At 44.3% G+C, this 22,890-nt stretch overlaps 1 protein-coding gene across 1 annotated transcript; it reads left to right on the plus strand.

Annotated features, from left to right (window-relative positions):
* The first annotated feature begins 90 nt into the window (after positions 1-90).
* gas2l1 (growth arrest-specific 2 like 1) lies at positions 91-22,508 on the plus strand. The gene is made up of 5 exons (XM_061768401.1): positions 91-1,123; positions 9,584-9,691; positions 16,312-16,408; positions 17,001-17,301; positions 18,664-22,508. The coding sequence occupies exons 1-5, from the start codon at positions 443-445 to the stop codon at positions 20,546-20,548; spliced, it is 3,072 nt and encodes a 1,023-aa protein (XP_061624385.1). The 5' UTR covers positions 91-442; the 3' UTR covers positions 20,549-22,508.
* The last annotated feature ends 382 nt before the right edge of the window (positions 22,509-22,890 follow it).

The raw sequence follows: 22,890 nt of genomic DNA on the forward strand, positions 1-22,890 counted from the left end.
ACGCACGGTCCGGTACCGATGGGGTTAAATTGTCCTCCACTTCCTCCTCTTCCTCCTCCTCCTCCTCCTCCTCCTCGCCGGTTGATCCGCATAATGGGATGTGCCACCGCGTCGCTCGGCCGCTTTAAGCCCCGCGGCAGGTCAACATATTGAAGGCGGGAGGCGGCGCGACATGGGCCGAGTCTCCCCGTGGCGCTGCGTGGAGTCCCCGCCGCCGCTCGGAGCTCGCCATTATTCCATCTCGGACGGGACACGCACACGGCCGCGCGCGGACGCGTCGACTGCTGTCGTGGACCCCAAAACGCATCCGGAGCACGCGCATCATCCCGCTATGCCCGCGGCAGCGGCGCGGAACACACGCACGCCGGCACGGGCGCGTCCGCACGCTCTTTCGCACATGAGGATTCGGAGCGAGACTCGTATCGATACATAATCCGACAATATGGCCGATCAGAGCAACATCCAGTCCGCCGCCTCCAAGAGCATCCGGCCCTTCAAATCCAGCGAAGAGTACCTGTACGCCATGAAGGAGGACCTGGCCGAATGGCTCAACACCCTGCACGAGCTGGACCTGAGCGCGGACACCTTCGCCGATGGCCTGGAGACCGGCTGCGCCCTGTGCCGGCACGCCAACAACGTCAACCGAGCCGCGCGGGACTTCCGGCTGGAGCACCCCGAGGCGGCCCAGTCCATGAAGCTGCCCCGCAACGACGTGGTCTTCCAGTCGCGCAACGTCAGCGCGGGCTCCTTCCTGGCCCGCGACAACGTGTCCAATTTCATCGGCTGGTGCCGCCGGGAGCTGCGGATCAAGGACGTGCTCATGTTCGAGACCAACGACCTGGTGGAGAGATGCAACGAGAAGAATTTCGTCCTGTGCCTGCTGGAGGTGGCGCGACGCGGCGCCAAGTTCGGCATGCCGGCCCCCATGCTCGTCCAGCTGGAGGAGGAGATCGAAGAGGAGATCCGAGACCACCGGGGCGGCCTGCAGATGGACCCCGGGGAGCCGGAGGTGCAGAGCCCGCCCGGCGGGTGCCTCGCGCGCACGGAGGACGAGCCCGAGCCGGAACCTTTCGTGTGGCCCCACAAGAGAGTTTTGTGTGACATGAGGAATTTGGACGAGTTGGTAAGTCACCGTGGGGTGGGGGGGGGGGGTCATTCCTGCCCTCCACATTGTGTCCTGCAAAGAGCAACTCAAAAGTCTCAACTTGACAACATTCCCCTATTTCCTCAGATAGATCAAACCCTTTTCAAATTCCTCTTGAGGATTATCACCCAACAAGTAGATCATCTCAATTTTAAGTACATTCATCAACGCTTCATATGGTTTACAATTTTAATCTCAAAACTGCATCCACCTCGGCGGACACTGACAGCAGCGCTACTGCCACTGGCAAGCTGGTCTGGCTCTCTCACGCTGCTGCCGGTAATGCACGTTCGGTGTCATCGTGAGAAAAAAACGAAACGAAACCTGATTGTTTTCCCTCTCACCTTCTCCGCTTCACTTTCCTCACACTGCGCCAACATTTTTATTTTGTATTTTTTAATTGTCACCCTCTTTATGAATCCGGCCTGCACATTTGCAGCAAAATGGACTAGTCCATTGCACGAGAAGGGAGGGGGACGCGCTCAATACAATGAAATTTTCTTTAAACGTGTGAATTCAAACTCAAACAATAATAATTGCTTTCAAATTAAGAACAAGTTTTTTTGATGAGATGTTTGGTGGCTGTGTTTTGTCCACTTCTCTAAATCACCGTGTCGAACGGCTGTACGGCGAAACGTTTCGGGATGTCTTCGATATCCCACCGAGGTGCCCTAGTAAAACGACCACGTTACTAGTGAGCCAAAACTGTGCACGAGTTGATCACGACGGGCTTCTAGCGACACTATAAAATTCCACTAGTTATCATCTAGCGCTTCACTAGTAGTACTAGTAGCATGCAGAATTGAACCAGTGCACAGTTTTGCCTCGCTAGTAAAATGGGTCTTGCGTTTGACACAAGTGGCGTAGAACTCGGCCATTAGGATGCAACATCAGATGCACCCGAGCGATCTCGCGGGCTCTAAAACTGATTATGAAAATCGTGTTTGACAGCTTGATTGACACTATCAGGTAGCTATCAGTTCACGGTCTTCATTATGACGTGACAATATTCTTGTCCGATATCGACACCCGGAGTGTGTCCAGTAGTAGTTTTATTTTTTGTATTTTTTTGTTTGCGTTACGGTCGTGTGAGAGGCGCGTTACATTCCATCTTACCTGAAGGGTTAGTTGTGTGTAGAACAGCTCGACTCGCACGAGAGCGATGTGGTCAACTTTCATGTCATTTGCGTGCCATGGCTGCCTTTATTAGCGGCCATAATCAGTTTTGCTATAGTGCAAACTTTCGCCGCCGCTCACAAATCAGGAAGGTTGTGTATTTCGGATGTCCAACTGGTTCCCTATAGTCGATGTGAACAGTGTGCCTTTGCCTTGATTGCGTTTCCCTTCCTGTCATTGTGGTTCAACCTGTTGACCTCTTCCCGGGGGCCGCGCATGAGATAGGCAAAGATCTCGTTAGAGGCCAAGCTAATGAGCAGACAGTGCAGCGGCAGACATGCTCGAGCGTGAAGTTGATGTTTGCGCCTTGATGAGCTAAACAATGTGTCTCTTTGACGCTGCAAAGACGACAGCACACAGAAGAGGGTTTGAGGGGGAGCAGGGGGGGGGGGGGGGGGGGGGCGATCGACAGTCGTGCCGGTCTGACGTGACGATTTCTCCAGACTGTGTACACACTCATCTGACTGAGGATTATACGACGACACTTATAGAACAAAGGAACAACTTTTTTCCTCTCTCAAGATTAGCTTTTACATTTGCTTGTCACGCCAGCATGCATAAACTGCATTTTGTAGCGTACTGTGAACGAGTAATGTAACATATTATCAAGTGATTGGCAAACTGCCTCTTATTCCTTGACTAATTGCATTCATATGACTAGCGCTGGGAAATGCACATATAACATGATGAGTACGAGCGAGCTGCGTGATGGTTAGCGGTTTTTGACCTCAAATGGTCATCGCTAGCACGGTAATGCTAATCACGATCGCTAACCCCATGTAGCATTTTGCCATCTACAAATTCCGTACACCAAATTTATACCATCCGCTCAGTACCAACGTAAATGAGAGTAAAATGCTTGTTAGTAGTTAATAATAATAATAATAATAACTTTCTAATAATACATTTCCAAAATATATTTGTTTGTAATAGTGTGTTGGGGAAATTATTATTTGATTATTTGATCAATATTCAATAGGAAAATCCATTTTAAGAAAATTGGATAGTGGCAGCCCAACATGTGACAATACAGTATTAGAAAATATGTATCGCTCAAATTGTGCACAATTCGGTAGTGATGAGAAAGACACTCCAACTGGCGAATGAACAAACAGGTTTGGTCATAAACAGGAGAAAGCTGAAGTGTTGACAAAACAACAGCGACTACACTCTTAGGTAGACATATATATATATGTATATATATATATATATATATATCAGATGTTTCTAACGAAAAGTGGATAAAAATGCTGTATTTCTGGCCATTAGGTTAGATAATGTTTATGGAAAAAGTTGTAAATTCTGACAGCCGTAGTCCGTAAGCAGAGAACATGTTCGTGCATGTTTAAGTGTTCAGTCTGGGCATGCACGAGTACGTCACAGCCAAAAAACAAAAATGATGGAACACAGTGTTGTAATCACCGTGACGCTTATAAAGGCATCAAATGTATTTAATGTTGGAAAGCTGGATGGCTAACGACTGGCCTGGCACACACGTTGCCGCATTTTGAGAGCATCATTTTGACAACGTTGTCATCTGTATGTGAAGCGTTTCAAAAGTTGTCGGGTAAACATACGTGAAGTGTGTTTGAAAGGCACGAGGCAATCGTGGCGTCCGGTCCGCTGGCACGCATTATGCTCATCTGTGACCATGCATTTGTTGTTTTGAGAGGCTCGCAAATTGATCCTGCAGAGTGTTCGGGGGCTTTCCTTTGTGTTCCTATTAAAAGTCGCAGCCTGCCTCGAGATTAGTGTTCCATAATTACTGGAAACCTCATTGCGTTTGCTCATGTCTGTCAGACAAGGGGCGAAAGAAAGTTAGTTGCAGGGCTTAATTTTATCGGCCCCCAGCTGTCGTCGCAGACTGGGTGGCTTCTGCTCTCCGCCGTGCAGATAGAGTTCCTGCATCGTACAGGATGGATGCATTTCACTGTTTGCTTAACGACTCTCGCTTTACCTATTGATTTCTAATAATGCGGCATTTTCCGACCGACTCGCAAAGGACCTCTCCATTAACATCTGCGTTCGGTAATGAGGAAATGTCTTCAGTTACCTCGGCATCGTTGATTTCCCCAAGAAACAAACAGAAACAAATACAATAGTTGTAAAGTTCGACCGCCTTCTATAAACATGCAGTTGTCCTGTTAGCCACTGACAAGGTAAATATTATGCATGGTAGTTCCTACTGCTTAAATGCCCTAAAAGCAAACAGTTGACGCAGAGCCCGGCGTCGTGTTTGCAGAGTCGGGGCACGTCCGGTTTAATTTCCCGGTTGCTGCCACTCGCCGCTTGCGCACGTTCACCATTGTCGTTCCTCGGTGATACAGCGACGCCTTTGTCGTTACTCATCTCACCGTGGGACCGCCGTACACTTCAAGTTAAGGAAGTAGACGGCCACTCATTTCCTTCGTCAGACCTTGAGTCAGTGGCGCCGTGCGTCAGTGGTTCTGCAACGCAAAGAATATGAGTGACATCATTGGAATACTCATGCAAACAATTCATATCCCTATGGATGCGTTTATAAAGATTTGATCATGTCATCATCACTGGAAGAGGGATTATGACATTGACTCCAAGTCCACTCACATTCCACTGTATGCATTTCAGTATTGTATATTTTCTAGGTTGCTGTTAAGCCTTGAGCTACTCATACAGGCAGTGCAATGCCATTGTGTTATCATTTTAAAACATACAAACACCCTGCTTCTAATGCGTACTCGTATTGTTCCCATGTAGCCATCAATGTGCTGCGTGTATACATGTGAAGACAAAACACCATCCTTTCGACATATTTCCTGCTGGTTCATCTTTTTCCTAACCCGAGGCGTCATACGTTTCGTTTCCATCCCCCACCTCTCGTTGCCAGATAAAGCCAAGAAACAGTGTGTACAGTGTGTCTTGTGGTAGATGAATAGACTGTCACTGCTGACAGTGCTGTAAGTAAACGTTTGTCACTTCAATCAGAGTCTTTGTTTGGATGGAGTATCGGAGCAGAGGTCAGGGCGAAGAAGAGGGAATAGACCGTAGCCTTTATGGACGCCTTTAGACTTGTGCTCCAGCTCATGCATTGAGGAAAGAAAACAAACAAACAAACAAAAGCGTAGCAGACAAAAGCGCGTGCGCCCCAAGTGACTTTACTGTACACTCGGCTAAACCTGACTGCAGTGGATGCTGCCGGGGAGAGGGAAGAGCTCCAGAGGAGAGCGAGAAAAGTAGGTCATCCCTGCCTTGCATTGGCTCACACGCTTTGCTGGGAGAACGTGGCACCACTCGTTGCGTCTGTCTCCATTGTCACATGCTCGCACGCCTTTAAGGTGTCACCGCTTTTAAGGTTCTTCGCACAGTGCCGAATGTGTCTCTCCTCCTGGCTGTGTTAAACATCTCATTTCATTGGCGTGTTGTCTGTTTTATGGCTTCTTATCACACTTGTTTCACGAAATCGGCTGATTGGCCGCGTGACGGCTGTTTAATTGCACGTTTATCTGGGCGGCCTTGTGCCCACGTGTGCCCGCAGAATCTTCAAGTGGTTGACTTTGTACGGAAACACCTTCTTGGAATGTTGAGAAATGGCTCAGTCATCACTCGATTGCTCTGTGCAGGTAGAATAACATTTTCAGCCTTGATAAGCACACGCTACACTTAAGAAGTATCGGAAAGTGACTTATGTAACATTTAAAGACGTAACCTTTCGCTTTGGGGTCCATTAAACCAGCGATGTGTTCAGATAAAATTCAGCATACTCGGCAGAAACGCCATGTTTTCAGTCAATCATGTAAATGTTGAAAGGCGACAAGTTATTATGTCGCTGTAAATAAGAATCATTGCTTACTTGAAATATTATTTCACTTAGCCTTTGTAAACTAAGACACGCTAAGAAAAACAAGCCAACCAAGGTAAGATGAAAACATCTAAATTATGTAGCGTATTGCATTAATGTTATAATTTCATATAATGGGAACATGTTCAACCTGTTATTCAGCTTCCTACATGTTTTCCATGTTATTATTTTCCGCCCCTGATAACCAATTTGTTTTCTGACCAGTATTTGAGTTGTCCAAATGTTCCCTACAAGTCCAATACAAGGAAAAACAAAACCAAAAAAAAACTTCAATTCGAATGTCCGTAAATTAGGTATATGGCATAGTTTCCACGCAGGAATTTTCATTCATGACAGGAGATCAAATATTTGTATGCCTTTCACCTTTTAAAATTGCCATATCATCATCATCACAATTTGAATTCCCTTCGAAAACACTGTGTGTTCTGTCCCTCCCTACAATTGACTCACAGACAGCAAATAGTGGAAATGGGGGGGGGTGGGGGGGGGGGGGAGTTTCTATAATCCCCAGGTTGTTAAAGTTACTTGAAGCTTGGCGATGATTATCTCTTGTGTAACGATCAGCTCGTGTCGCCGCACGCGAGCGCACCTACGTTTGAAGAAAAGCACTAAGCCAACATGGATTGTTGACTCATGTACTCTTATTCGCACAGAACCTTCACAGTGAAATAGTCGTACACATTCATGAAGAAAATGAGGACTAGCATGCCAAATCTTGATCTGTCCCCCCCCTCGCGTTTCCTCTGTTCGCCGTCCCCGAGGGGAAGGCTATCGGTCTATCTCTGCCACGAATTCTCCTTCTTGTGTTTGCAGGTCAGGGAGGCGAGGAATGAAGACGAGTTGACTCGCACTGTGCAGAACAAACTTGTCAGGGATAGCGAGTGTTATTCCGGTTTAGCCGTAATTTAAACCAAAAGCGCTCTCAGGGCGATCTTTTCATCATCTTTTTGCAGCGAGACATTCCTAACTTCAGATGTTGTGAATCGTTCAGTTTTTTTTTTCTTTTTTGAACATCTGCAGATTCTACTCCGAGCATCTCATGTGGCCACCATTCATTTATAATTCATCGATCAGTTTTTCAGCAGCTTCAGGCCCCTCTTCCCAATATTTCCCACCTGACCTTGTCTTTCTCCCCCCGCTATCTGCTGTGTGTGAGATGTTGTGTGTGTCGGCCTCGCGTGTGTGGGTTTCGTCGATATCGCGACGGCTTGGGAAGAGCACACATTTCATTTGAAGAGGGAAATACTTAAACAAATGTCAAGGGGCTCAGCCTTCGGAATAAAATATGTGACCTCATGCAGCTGAACAGCTGAGAGAAGCAGAGAATGAAAAAAAAAAAAATGATGGCAAACTGAAACACTGAAAAGGGAAGGCTGTGTGTGTGTGTGTGCCTGTGTTGCCTGTTACCATGGAAATGGTTCCATTAAGTCACGGGCTGGGGTTTTTCCAAACAGGGCTACTCACAAAATGAAAATGGCAGTGACGGAGCAGACAGAAAGAGGGCAGGCGTTTACATACGCTGCAGCAATGTCAGCAAACAAAGCACAGCGGGTGATTCCACCCTTTTCATTTTGCAGGAGCCCCCCCCCCACCAAAAAAAAGGAAATTAGAGTCTTCTCCACACACCATAATACAGGTGAAGGTGGCACTTCTTTCATCCCATAAGCCTTTTGTGCTGCAGCCTCAATGTATAAAGGTCGGGAGTTGTCGGCGTGATGTGATGTGATGATAGCTTCTGAATTGCATTCTAATCTCATCTGCATGTTCATAGCTCATTGCCATCGGGCGCTGCGTCAAACATGTTTTTATTTAACACCGATTCATTTGACCCACTTGAATGTTATTGTACCGGTGACACCAGCAGCGGTGTCTCTCTTACAATCTGCTGTGTTTTATTGAAATTCCAATTTGTCTCCCCCCCCCCGGTAACAATATTATAAATAACACAGACAACACAAATGATTTGTGATGAATTTTAAATCATAACAGATGATTTTAAGTATCTAGGAGAGGTACAGTTTATCAACAGCATTTGTTGCTAAGCAGAATTTGAGGGGAACACATTCAGTTCACAATTGAATTGCTGCTCGGTGTTACATTTAAAACACAAAGGCAAATTCGTATTGCGGTAGTAAAGATAGGAAGGATGGACTGACATGACACGTCCAACAGACATCAATACAGAAATATGAATAATAATGGACCGAGCCTCCAATGTGCGACTGCCACGATCACAAGTCTTACTTGAACGTGAGTCTGCTTACATCACACAACCTCGAGTGTATTTTCTTTGTCTCTGTGCTTTGATCAAATTATATCCATGTGTGTTTTAAAAAAAATGTTATTCTGATTATTAAAATTAGGGCCCGATTGATTAATCGGATGATATCAGCCCTTTTCAAATTGGCAAATATTGTCCAATTCTTTTCCCTTTTTTCCCCACATATTATCACATTACAACATACTGGAAGACAAGGATAATGACATTTAAAAAAAAAAAAAAAAAAAAAAAAATCAGCTGATTTTGGTTGATTCATCGTTGTTGTAAAGTTAAACAAATACGGAAGACAAAGTCAAATGTTCTGCCTGTAATTCATATCTTTATTGTTGTACGTCTTAAGGGACCCCAAAAAAAAACAACTTTGTTTTTTCATAAACTCCATATCGGTCGGGCCCGAATTAAAATGCTAAGTTATTGCATCGTTCACGAATTGTGCTCCGCTATTTTGAAACGTAGGGTTTTCCCCGTTCACACACGTAGAAAAAAAGTGTATTGCAATCTTCTTCCTTTGCTTGCTTTATGTTCTGTAAGCCAACAAGATCCGGCCCACTTGTTTGCGTCAGATGCCAAGAACAACACGCGAGTCGTCCAATCCTGAGCGAGCCCGAGGCCGAGTAGCACAGGCAGATCTCGCCCCACCCGGCAGTCGCGTCTGACTCCACTTGCCTAATAAGCAGCCCCGACCGACCACAGCAAGGGCGCTGGCTCGCCGTCACGAGTTCAAATCCAGCTGGCGGCGTTGGCCTGCTGACTTCATCATCATCACCACCCCCACTGCTACCACTCCGGTTTCTGGGCTCCCTCCCTACCATCGCTTGATAATGCCACTGCCAGATACAATGTCATACAGTAGAGTATTTTTTATTTTTTTCCCCAAAATAAAAATGGCAAATTAAGCAAGGAAGTGCTCCCTAACGTGGTAAGGGAAACAGGTGGCACACCGTATCACCTAAGAGATGCGTTGGCAGGAAAATAACGCACGCTTCAAACGTACATAATCCAGGCTTATTGTGTTGCCTTTTTTCCACAATTACAGACTCCTGACCAAACGTGACCTCATATTGGCGCCACAGACGCAGCGGCACAGGAAGCGGTCACCGCGGAGCTAATCGCTAACGCGTGTGTTGTCTTTCGTTCCTCTCAGGTCCGTGAGATTCTGGGCCGGTGTTCGTGTCCGGCTCAGTTTCCCATGATCAAGGTGTCAGAAGGAAAGTACAAAGTGGGGGACTCCAGTGCACTGATCTTCATAAGGGTATGTACATCCCTCTCTGTCTGCATCAAACATGATTATACTTAATTACATGTTACTATGAAGTGGACAGTTCAAAATGTGACTCCAGGAATATTTAACTGCTTTAAATCCCTTTTTATTTAAACAACTTCAATTCAACTGTTGCACGCAGTATACAATTACTGTAGCTTCAAATCAATAAAACACATGATGTAGTCAGCTGGATTGAACCTGTACTTCACCATTATTACTATGTTGTTTTAAGGTCTGCTCGATTTGCATCAAACCATATGGCGGTATCATAAAAATACAAAAATAAAAAGAAATCTGGAGGAAAAAACAGAGGGCTGTCTCAGCATGTTAAAGAGCTGTTTTTTGTTGTTGTTGTTTTTGTTTTTATCCTCACCGTCTGAAAGTGTAATCGCACTACAGTGGAAAGAAAATATATTAACCTCCGATTTGGTCAAATTTGAAAACCAATTCTCCCATAGGAAATAATGCAAATTTGTATTCATCCGTTCAGGTTCAAAATGTCCACATCATAAAACCGTTATCAAATGCACAGACGTTTTTTTTTTTTCCCAGGTAACATTGTAACATTCTTAACTGTCGTACAAGTGTGAATCGTATTTACGTAAAGTATACGTTAAAACAATAACATCATCTATCATATGTTGTGGGAAGGACGGCTTGACGTCATTTATGTGTTTTTACCCTCTTAAGAGTCACACAAGTGTAAAAAGAAATTAACCACAGTCTCAGCCCAACCCAGTCGTTTTATTTATAGAACACAACCGCAGCTGAAACAAAGTGCTGTACACAAATACACATCCGTAGATCATTTTACACTTGACACTAAATAAAAAATATCAATAAATCAAACAGTGGTCCTGTCCTTAAAAAAAACAACTTCAAATATTTAATAAATATTAAACAGTTGGAACATAGGTATAGAGTCATTAAACCACTAAAGAAGTCCAAAAGATGTCTTAAAGCCTGCCAAATTTAAATGTATTAAAAAAAAATCGTTACCACGACAATGAAAATGTATCGAGTCCCAAAAAAAAACATAAAAACTCCCGTGTCCATTGTATGGAAAAATTACTCGCCCTACTTTGCCTCTCAAGACAATAACATAACAATTTGAAAACAATAATGAAGTCAAATACAAATCATTCTAATAAAGCTTCCGCTTAGACTTCAACTTTGATGACGCTATACGCCAGGTGAGTCTCTTAACATTAAGACGAAATAAAGCTTATGATGCACATTCCATTCTTCTTTCATTATTGATTTATTGGCCGTTTCACGATATGAATCAGCCAGGACCGATATGTTCCACTTTCGTTGCTATGCTAATAAAAATAAATAAACATAAGAAACACTGAAATGAATACATACATAAATATTTCTGTGTGAGTAGGTCCACCTTGTCAACATATCACTTGGACTGTAACTAAATAAAAAGGCTTTCAAGGTTTAGGTTTAACATACTGTACTACACGAGACTGCAATTTCGCAGCAAATTTGATTTCCAGCTCTGTTCTATGCTCATCTCGGCACTACATTATTCCCCCCCTAATCCTCATCGGTCCCGCCCAAAAACTAAAAGAAAACGCAATCGTCCAGTCTCAGGCGATGTGCTGATGTCTTGCACGACGATGGTTCAACCCCTTGAGTTTTCCTGTCAATTTAAAGACTTTTCAGCTGTTTTGAATTTTGAGTTTCCACTGTATGTATGTATAGCAGCACTGTGATTGCACTCTCGGTTGGCTGTTTTTAAATGATTTGTCCGGCCCGCTCCCCGAACTGCACTTTTTCCCAGTGAGACACAAATAGAGCTTTAAGTCATTTCCTGCATTGGCTTACATCTCAGTTGTCGTTTGGGCAAGCAGCACTCTTTGGCTCACTTTCCAGATGAAGACCAAACCTCACAGGACCGGCTGGGGAGACTGCTGGACAGTATTGATTCGGTCTCGCTTGCCTAAATGGTGCCCCACACCCCCCCTCCCCCCACCCCTCGCCGCATTAACGGGCTCTTTGGATGGTGTACCAAATCCTGTGCATTTACAGCCTCGACCTGCCCCACTGCCAAAGTCGATAAACATTTCTCAGTGAGCGGCTGCACCTTGTCAACATACCACTCGTAACTTGCAGATCTAAATAAAAAAAGCATCTCGTGGCTTTAAAGGTTTAGGTTTAACATGCAATGACACTATTCAGACGCTTGATAAGATTGAATACAAGGTGTATGTAATACACAGAGTTAATCATTCACTTATTTAGGTGCATGGGAAGCACAACGGATTAGAAACACAGTGCATTTCTTCACCACTGCAAAAGTAACCACAAAAATAAACATCTTGGTAAACTAATGGCTCTCATCATCATCATCTAAGGGCAGAATGACTGCTACAGCTTTTGCATTAGATTTCATGAGACTGTGCAAAGGTGCCTAATATTCTGACTGCTAAGTGCATGTTTTGCTCTAATTCTTTAGCATGACTATACATGTGCACCCTGTATTACTTATCTTACCAGTACTGCCATAGTAGTTCATTTTTTTTAATGGCATGTGATTGATCAACGTGATGCTGTGTCGCCACTCGTGACACTACTTTTGCATATGTGCATTGTAGGGGTGTGTATGTGTGTGTTTGCGTGTGCTCATCTGCCATTCTGGGAGCGTTTTCACTTGTCAGATTAGTTCTCTTCACACTGTCTCCGCCTTCTCCTGGTTCCTCACTAAGGATGGCAGCGATTATGCATATGCCCGAGCAGCCATACAAGTGCGGCCAACATGCCTCTTTCATTCTACTGAGCAGAAGAAGCTGGGGCCACATTGAATGCCCCCCCCCCCCGGCAAAAAGAAAAGCTATTCAGCGGCTCAAGCTTTGTCAAGGGTCTCGGGGCTAAACAAGGCCACGAAACAGATGAAGCAAACAGGCAATTGATCAGAGGGGTAGTTCATAGTGTTTCTTTTACTCAAGGGAGGCCACTTTTACTGGGACGGATGCTTTCAGTCACAAATATAGGATTTGATCGTCAAAATGAAAGAGGAAATTGCTTCAACACGTGCATTTATTAAGATGCTGTTGCCATAGGAACAGGGATTGAGTGTCTCGATGCCTCAGCAGCTGAGCCAGCAAGGCAAAGTGGGGAAAAAGCTCCCTGAGCGTCTTATCAGCCAGCTTGTGGAATCTGGAAATAAATACATGCTTTAAAATGTATGATTTAAAAAAAAATGAAACAAAGAGTTGGTTGCGATTGCTGCAAGACACCAAAATAAAATAGAGTGTGATCTTGAATGATGTAATGGATGCTTTGGCATGAGGTGCTGTAAATCTGCGCAGATATTGGTTTTATATCTGCTCACTGGAGCATCACTGAGTCACTCTAATCGTTAAAAAATATATACAGTATGGCACTTTAGAATGAAGTGATTTGTTTTGATTCAATTTATGCCTCACTTTATACAGTGGAAAGATAATGCTGGATGCTCCTAAAAATGTTGACATCATTTGAAATATGAATATCTGAGGAACTACATGTCCTAAGAAAAGGAAATAAATGATCAAGAATCCGATGATATTCACACAAATATAGATTTTATAACCGATTTGATAAAGCTCCACAAATGTACAATATGTGCAACGCCTGTAACATGACACATTTTCCTTTTTGCCTTCCTCTTTAAAATGCTTTGTTTCCTTTCCACATCTGCTTTCCAGTTGGTGCATTTTTATGGAATTTCACTGAAAATGCACATTGCGTATTTGTTAGATTGTATTTGAGCATGTTCTAACATGCAAAATGTCTTTCAATTGTGAGCGAATGTCATTCTTCACCCTGAAAAAAAGAAAAAGCCAACAGACTCAAATTAAACTAAGCTAGTTTCTACACATTTTGTTAAAATTTGAGATAGTTTGATTTGATTTTACAAGACTATGACATTGTATCATATTTTTAGAGCGTACCGCGTAATTTGTTCCAGAACCAAACTTTTCTTTAAAATAATGATAATTTATTTCAAATGGTATGACCTTCAGGCCGTTCTTCTGTATTCATTTGTGTTTTCAATATCTACCCTGGCACAAAAGAGAGAAATAATACCAGTAGTAGATGTACTAAAAGTACATGTGGCGAATCAAAATTGAAGAAATTAACTAAACTAAACAACAACCCCAATTCCAATGAAGTTGGCATGTTGTGTTAAAACAGAATACAATGATTTGCAAATCATGTTCGACCTATATTTAATTGAAGATATTTAATGTTCAAACGGATAAACTTTATTGTTTTTAGCAAATAATCATTAACTTCGAAATTTATGGCTGCCACGCGTTCCAAAAAAGCTGGGACAGGGTCATGTTTACCACTGTGTTACATCACCTTTTCTTTTCACAACATTCAATAAACGTTTGGGAACTGAGGACACTAATTGTTGAAGCTTTGTAGGTGGAATTCTTTCCCATTCTTGCTTGATGTACAGCTTCAGCTGTTCAACAGTCCGGGGTCTCCGTTGTCGTATTTTACGCTTCATAATGCGCCACACATTTTCAATGGGAGACAGGTCTGGACTGGAGGCAGGCCAGTCTAGTACCCGCACTCTTTTACTACGAAGCCACTCTGTGGTAACACGTGCACGTGTCTTGCTTAAATAAGCAGGGGCGTCCATGACAAGACGTCGCTTGGATGGCAGCATATGTTTTTCAAAAACCTGTATGTACCTTTCAGCATTAATGGTGCCTTCACAGATGTGTAAGTTACCCATGCCATTGGCACTAACAAAGCCCCATACCATCACAGATGCTGGCTTTTGAACTTTGCGTCCATAACAGTCCGGGTGGTTCTTTTCCTCTTTGGCCCGGAGGACACGACGTCCACAATTTCCTAAAACTATTTGAATTGTGGACTCGTCGGACCACAGAACACTTTTCCACTTTGCATCAGTCCATCTTAGATGAGCTCGGGCCCGGCGGCGTTTCTGGGTGTTGTTGATAAATGGCTTTTGCTTTGCATAGTAGAGTTTCAAGTTGCACTTACGGATGTAGCGCCGAACTGTATTTACTGACATTGGTTTTCTGAAGTGTTCCTGAGCCCATGTGGTGATACCCTTTACACATTGATGTCAGTTTTTGATGCAGTGCCGCCTGAGGGATCGAAGGTCACGGGCATTCAATGTAGGTTTTCGGCCTTGCCGCTTACATGCGGTGATTTCTCTCTGAACCTTTTGATGATATTATGGACCGTAGATGATGAAATCCCCAAATTTCTTGCAATTGTACGTTGAGGAACATTGTCCTTAAAGTGTTCGACTATTTTCTCACGCGCTTGTTCACAAAGAGGGGAACCTCGCCCCATCTTTGCCTGTGAATGACTGAGCAATTCAGGGAAGCTCCTTTTATACCCAATCATGGCACCCACCTGTTCCCAATTAGCCTGTTCACCTGTGGGATGCTCCAAACAGGTGTTTGATGAGCCTTCCTCAACTTTCTCACTCTTTTTTGCCACCTGTCCCAGCTTTTTTGGAATAAACAATAAAGTTTATCAGTTTGAACATCAAATATCTTGTCTTTGTAGTGGATTCAATTAAATATAGGTCGAACATGATTTGCAAATCATTGTCTTCTGTTTTTATTTATGTTTAACACAACATCCCAACTTCATTGGACTTGGGGTTGTACATCTACAAAGACACGCACACACAAAAAAACGAAAATAGTATCTTTTTTATTTTTTTATTTTTTTACTTGTACTTGTACTTCGATAGTAGTACCAGACAAGCAGTGAAGCTGTCACCAGCTTGAAGCCAGGTCAGTTGAGAGTAAGCAGTTTATGCTCTGGTAGAGATAAGCAGATCAGCAGTTTTGACGCAGCATCATGCAGGAGGGGAGCCGAGCGAGCCAGATGATGAGACGAGTGGATTGACGGCAAACGTATTACAGAGAAGCTGGGGTCAGACATCCGTGTCTGTGCCCTCTTCCTGACTACCATTATGCCACGTGTAATGTGCCCAAAATACATTTTGCGGGCCCCGCAGACCCAGGTACGACCTTTTCAAACATGTGGCAGGCGGCACCTATTACACAACACGAGGCGGCGCGTCAGGCTTCAGCGAGGACAGCTTCTGCCTGGAGGGAGTGTGCCTCTTTGCTGTGATCTTGTGGATGCGTGTGCTTCCAAGAGCAGCAAAGTGACAAATCCACTGCTGGGGGCACCCACCCCATCCTACTTTCTCCGACAACTAAATTGCCATAGAGTACAACGGGGAGTGAGTTGTTAGCTTGCTAATTTCACCACGCCACCCTCTGAGGGAATACCAAAAGCAAAAGGCCAAAATGAAAGCCTTTATTGGCTCTTCATTCTGCTACCTTTTTCTGTTTAATTGTGTGTTGGCATGGCAACGGACGGCCCTCTTAATGACAGCAGCTGGGAGTGATGGAGGAGAAAGGAGGTGTGGGGGAGGGTGACACAAGGGGGCATCGAGGTGTTATGTAACATCTTCGCAAGCTGTCCACTTGAGGAATTTGCATATCTATTGACTGTTGTGCTGCACTACATGAAAAAGATTTCCGGGAACGGCGATGTGATTGTCTGTTTTGTCTGTTGAAACCTTGTTTTGTGTGTTCTCCCCGCAGGTCCTTCGTACTCATGTGATGGTGCGTGTCGGAGGGGGCTGGGACACGCTCGAGCACTATCTGGACAAGCATGACCCGTGTCGCTGCGCTGCGTTTAGTGAGCACACTCCCTTTTTGCTCTTTGCAAAAAAAAAAAAAAAAAAAAAAAAAAGCCACATTTTAGCATCTCACAACTGATTTACGGCTATAAACAAATAATCCGCAATGGATGAGCTGTGTTCAGAAAAGCTGTGGACACCGTAAGGGTCAGACATGAGAAGAAATTCAAAATATATCCGTTCATTGCTATTCAGCTTTGTGTGCACTCTTTTTATTCCATTTTGAAACTCTGACTCATTGGACGTTAGCCAAGAAATGAACACGTTCATCCAGGTTTGGTAATGGAAAATGTGCAATAACCTCTCCCAGTACCTGAAAGTACCTAACTTTAATATTGCAATAACTCTTTACAAGCAGGTCCAAACTGTTTCTGAAGTAGTGATGTCATGAAGTTTGGACAGCTGATGCAAGCTGCAATTACATTTAGTCAGCGCCGCATAGTTAACCACTTGGGTCACATCTTGATCGAGGGCCCGTACGCAACAGTTTAGCCGCACTCATGCGATCCAAAAAAACCCCCAAAAAAACGTGATTTGATTGTCTTTGATTCGCTTTCTGTTATTAAACCACGTCCACTTGTCGCCTCGCAGCCCATCGCTACCATCAGGCCAAGGCCGGTGGCCAAAGTCAGGGAGGCCAGAGTAAGTCCTCAAGTGCACATTCATCCCGCTCGACAAGTCCTGGTCCACACTGGCGAAACGATGGCACGGCACCTTACAAGCCAGCCGACAGACGCTCGCTGGAGCCCTCCTCCGCACCTTGTGCCTCTTCCGCTTCCACGAGGCCTAGCCACCCTCAGAACCCCTCTGCCCCCACTGAACCCGAACCTCGTACTGGTCTGCCACGGCCCCCCAGAGACCGCTCGGAATCTCGACCTTTCAATCCTCTGAGGTGAGTGTGCGTGTCTATAAAGTGTGGATTAGAGCGCTTTCATGATACAGAAGCAATCGAGGTCATCTTTTGCCACTTGCTCGTTTGTGCCACCCGGTGGGGCAGACAGAGAAAAAAAAGAATTGAACATATGCACAACAAGTGCAAATGCCAGGAAGCAGATTAGATTAGGCCAGATCAGACTGATCTAATCTCAGGTGACATTGCCTGGATTAATCCCCTTTAGCCAGCCACTCTTCAGCACCTTCTAGTGGAGAATATTAAACAACACGCTCTCCTTCCTCTAACTTGTCACTCTCCAATCTTTCGTTCTCTGACCTTGGCATGAAACTTGATTACTTCCTTTTTCTTTCTTTCTCTCGCTTCATTTGAACAAAAAACCTCGGATGTACTTCAGAATTGGCATGTTAGTGATTGAATGGTCGTGACAAATCCACTTGCAGTGGGACAATATCATTGTAGACAAAATGATGTGTTTATTTTGTTCCGTATTTAGCAATGCCACTGAGTCGATGTAAAGGCAAGATCACTTTCAAATTAACTCCGAGTGGGTGTTGTATTCCAAACTAGAGAAATTGTAATTGGCCAACTATCCCCCGACAACTGTTCAAAGCTAACTGGGGAAGTAGGTCAACAGGTGGACTGGCTTTCTGCAGGCAATGACCATGTTAGGACATATATATTTAATTCCTATGGATGATTAAATTGGTGTTTTGCAACAATCATCCATGATAGATAGAGCCTAAAAACAAAATGATATAGACTGTATTTCACATCACTGAAAGACAATAACAAATGAATGAGTTAGAACGAATATAAATCTTTGAGAAAACCTTTTTTGTTTTGTGTCTGTTTTTGATCACGAACAGGTAAGAAACAGGCAAAACACTGTTTATTGTACAGTCTGTTCGTACGCTTGGAAGCACATCACAGTCTTTATATATCGACCTTAGCTCTCATCATCCTCGTCAAAGTGAACAATGAGAGCTGATTATACACTTAGAGTGGATAGTCCCATCGGCGCGTCGCAACGGAACAGTGCCTAATTGAGAAATAGCAGTACTGTGTGTTTAGTTCTAATCCTCCCACCTGACGATAATCCCTCTGGCCGTCACAGCCCGCTGTACAGAGAAATACTGAGCCTCGGGTCAGTTAAATATGTCATCAGTCAGGTTGTCACAAATCTACTCTTATTATGGAACTTTATGAAGTGTATCGTTTGAAAAGTTGCTATGACACAAAAGTGTTGCTTCCTTGAAAAATGACTCAGGGAAAACATGATGCAGCAAATATGCGTGGTAAACGCGCGCTACGAGAAATAATATGTGAAATTTAAATGACTCTCCCCTTCTCATGTTTCAGGACTAGGGAGACAATGCTGCCGGTGACCAGGCGTCTCTCTGGGGACAGTGACTCTTCCACAGCGTCCTCCAAAGGAGGAGGAGGAGGACGTCTCTCTCTCAGTGGGACATCACACCGCTCTAGTGAAGAGGTTGTCTTACTTGTCAATCGCAAGGAGGGCAAGCACGTGATTGAGAGGCCCGCAAGTCAGAGCACACCGCGCAGCGCGTTGCCGCGTGCACGCAGCCAGTCTCGGGAACGCTCAGTGCTCACTTCCGCACTGAAACCTAACCCGCCTCAAGCGTCTGATGGAGGACGAAGCGCACGGACAGAGAGGGGCAGATCCCTTGGTAACGAAGGTCCCAGAAGGTTGCACGCTCCTCGTTCGCACAGCCAGAGTAAAGTACCTGGCCATACGCGGTCCGGTGACGCCGTACCGGGGTCCGGTCCCAGCCACAGGGATACTCAACCGGCAGAGAGACGAGAGGACTCTCGCAATAAACAAGCGCCCCCGTGGTCTCCTAGAACAGGTGGTGTGTTGTCCAAGAGGCAGTCGTCCTCGTGCTCCAACTCGCCCATTAAAGGGGTCCACAACAACAACAACAACAACAGCCCGAGTAAGAAGACAACAAACAGTCCCAGACTCCCTCGCTTGCCCTCGGGAGGGAAAGGCAGACTGCTGCCCCCAGTCAATTCAGGAGGACGACGATCTCCTCATTCAACTCCCCGAAACTCTCACCATCACGCTGCCCACACTCCTCGATCGTCCCACGGCCCTCGACCAGATGGGAGAGGCCTCAGTAGAACCTGGTCTGGTCTGGGCCGTCAGGAGCCTGAGGACGAACGACTGGGATGTGGCTTCCAGGTGCTGCCAACTTTGGACCCCCAGAGAGAACAAGACCTGTATCGCAGCTTTGAAGCTGAGTATTTAGCCAACACGCAGCAAGCCAGAGGAGCGTCGAGTAAAGTAATGGGCCAGCATGGCGCTAGAACCCATTCGGTACCAGCGCTCAGTGATTCTAATATCACAGATTCTGCTTATTCATCCTCCAACTCCTCCTCTTCGTCCTTGAACGTGGGTGCAAAGATAGGAGCCCTGCCGGACCTCAGGGAGTCCAAAAGGACGAATCCCTGCCCCTTTCCCTTAGATGACCCTTTGACTTTTCATGGAGGGGGTCTCAAGAAGCTCCCAGCCATCTCTAGCTCCATGGGGCAGAAAACACATGTTTCTTGTCCTGGAGACGCGAACAGACTTGTGACTCAGGTTGCTCCCCAAACTGCCCACTGTACAAATATGAATGGAGACCACGGGGGCCAACAAGATGACGGATGGCACAAAACCTCCCAAGCAGATGTTCCTCTGGAGACTCACCAGCCAAGCTTAGCATATGATGGACAGAATAGTGACGGTAGTGACGACATCCCGCCTCCAGAGGCGCGTCCTTCACCTGTGCCCCTGCCCTTATCTGAGGATTGCTCCTTCCAGGACTCCTCCAGTGAAAACTCTTCAATGTGCTTCAGCCTAAGCGAATCCCACTCTGAATCTCCCCCGCCGACGTCTCCCCTGGCCAATGGCGACGCAGGCAGAGGAGGACTGCCCTCTAACAAAGAACAAAAGAAGATTTCCAAACACAAACCTACAACCAGAACGAGGCCTCGTCCTGACAACGGCCCGGCAAACAACCCCTCACGCATCCCCACGCTGGTCGGCTTCAGAGACGCGCAGGTTTCACCCTGCCACACGCCGCCACTCTCCCCTCGTAACTCCCGCCGTCCCACTTGCAACATCCTGCACCCGGCCATCGCTGATGGCGTTCATCCTCAACCTTGTTCTCCCGCCAGGGGCAACAAGGATCACACCTTCCCTGGAAAGTCGGGGAGCCTGGATACTGAAGCTTGCATGTAGCTTACTGTTGACTACTGTGTAAAAAAATACTTTGAACTGAGTAATAGACTGTTTTATTGCATGTTACATTGCTTTAATTTTGCACTCTAGCCAAATCATTTATTACCAAAGGAATGGTGTTTGACATGACTTTTACTGTCATTAATTTTAAGGTGTGCTTGAGGAACATTTTGCCAATAATAAGGTGTTTTTTGTTTTGTTAATTTTTTAAAAACTTGACACTTACAGAGCGATAGAGAGAGCATATGTGCTGCCATGCCATGTGCCCCATTGTGGGGTAGGGTCAAGTGCCAGAGATTTCAAACTGCAATTTTTCCAATCACAAAACCTTAGTCAGATAGATTGACGCCCTCTTGTGGTTTGCTTACGGCCTTGCAAGTAAAAAAAAAAACCTGCTATCGTTTCCTTACTAGAAGTCTTCTTTGGCTCAACATCGGCATATTTACAATATACACATGGGTTAGATTTTCTTTGATGCAGTACAACTGTTTAACGTACACTTTTTAATTGTTATTTATGGGCCAATGACGGTTACATTGCTTTGTTGTCATTTTCACTGACAGAAATGTGGAGTTTTTGCCTCCGACCAAACTACTTAAGAACCCACACATGTGCAGATGTCAGTTGCTTAGTAGAGAATGAATGTGTAAATACAAATACATGTTTATGTGGCCGCTGAGGAATGTGGGTGCTTTGTATATAAGAATGCAATGAATATAATGTACATATTGGCTGTATTAAGTCCTGGGCTGCCTTAGCTATGCAATATTGGGTGGTGAAATGCCTTGACAATTCCCTTTGCCTTAAAATATTTTCACAGGTTAGGTTTTGAATGTTTCTGTTAAAAAAAAAAAAAAAATCACAACACTACATTGCCATCATTTTCTGGTTATTTGAATTGCAGGAATTGAATAAGAATGTTGAAAATTGCAAAGGTCGTTGCCCATTTTAGCGACATATGAATTCATGTCCTTCAATGCCATTTGTTTTGACAACCAAGAAAACGCGCAAGGAAAAATAACCCATTTGAGCAAAGCTAGCATTGTTTACACCGTAACAGTCTTCATCATAGAAAGACAATACCCATATTTCCATACCTCGATGATACCGTATGTCCTAATGCAATGTGATGCACAGCATCTTTCAGCAGTATGATGAGATTTCATTTGGTAAACGATGACTTTAACTTGACTCTCTGCATAAATAATACATTGGCTACTGTAACTGGATATAAAGGTTCTTTTATTACCTCCGTGAAATACTACACTCCAGCTTGTAATAGTGCTTCTGATATGTGTTTAATAAGGTGGTTCCTTTATTCATTTACTTAATTTTATTAAGTAAAAAATAAGGGAATTGTTGTGTCAGTGCCCTGCAGACCAAGCTAAGAAATGGTTCAAATGAATGCTTTTTCTCACGATTTTCTTTTTATTTCATGTCTCAAAATGTTTTTTTTTTTAATTTTTATTATTATTATTTTTTTAATAATGTAATGGTCTATGGAGACATGGCAGGGAATTGACACATTGACTGGGCTTAAAAGGACTGTGCATATATTTGTGTACATACTGTACGAGAGGGATGCAAGGGGTTAATGTTGGTCGTATTTATTTATTTATAAAGTGATGTCTCATTGGACTTGCGTGGCATCCTTGAGCAAGATTCTGGAAATGAAATCTGTTGAAGGAAAGCCAAATGTGAGCCCTTAGTGTGGATTATCAAGATCATAAACTAAAATTCAAATGATCCCAAAACTTGATCATCGTTTGTCTGCCCCCGACCAGCAAAATCTGAGTGTTTAGAATATCTTGTATGCGGTTTTCACTCGAGTCAATCTATAAAATGCACACATTGTCAAACTTTGATGTACAAAAGTCTGCAATACTTCACTGTTCTTTTCAAAGGTGAAAATGCTGTTGTTCTTGTAATAAATGCTTTCCTTCTGAAATCTAACAATGAACTGATTGAATGATTGTTGTTCATTATGTTTTCCTCTGCAGTTCTTAAAGAGGAGGAATATAATGTTAATCTGTGTAGATTTATAAAAGCGTGTGCAGATTCTCAGTCGTCCAGGTCGTAGTGAGTCACAAAAGCTGAATCAGGGCAACTGAACTCATGTTGAAGACATCAAAACTTTAATACAAAAAGGCTTTTCAAATCACATCACGAGTACTCCATCATATGAGTCTTCACTATTCGATTGCACGCGTAGTATTCACTTTTTGTGGGTCAAAAAACAAATCCAGAGCAGTTTGAGTTGTGTACTTAAAATGTATTTTGAACCCGAGGTCAATAGCACTTTCAGTTCAACTCTGCATTAGAAAACAACCAGCAGAGAACCC

This window comes from Phyllopteryx taeniolatus, chromosome 3, assembly GCF_024500385.1.
Source record: "Phyllopteryx taeniolatus isolate TA_2022b chromosome 3, UOR_Ptae_1.2, whole genome shotgun sequence".
Taxonomy (NCBI): domain Eukaryota; kingdom Metazoa; phylum Chordata; class Actinopteri; order Syngnathiformes; family Syngnathidae; genus Phyllopteryx; species Phyllopteryx taeniolatus.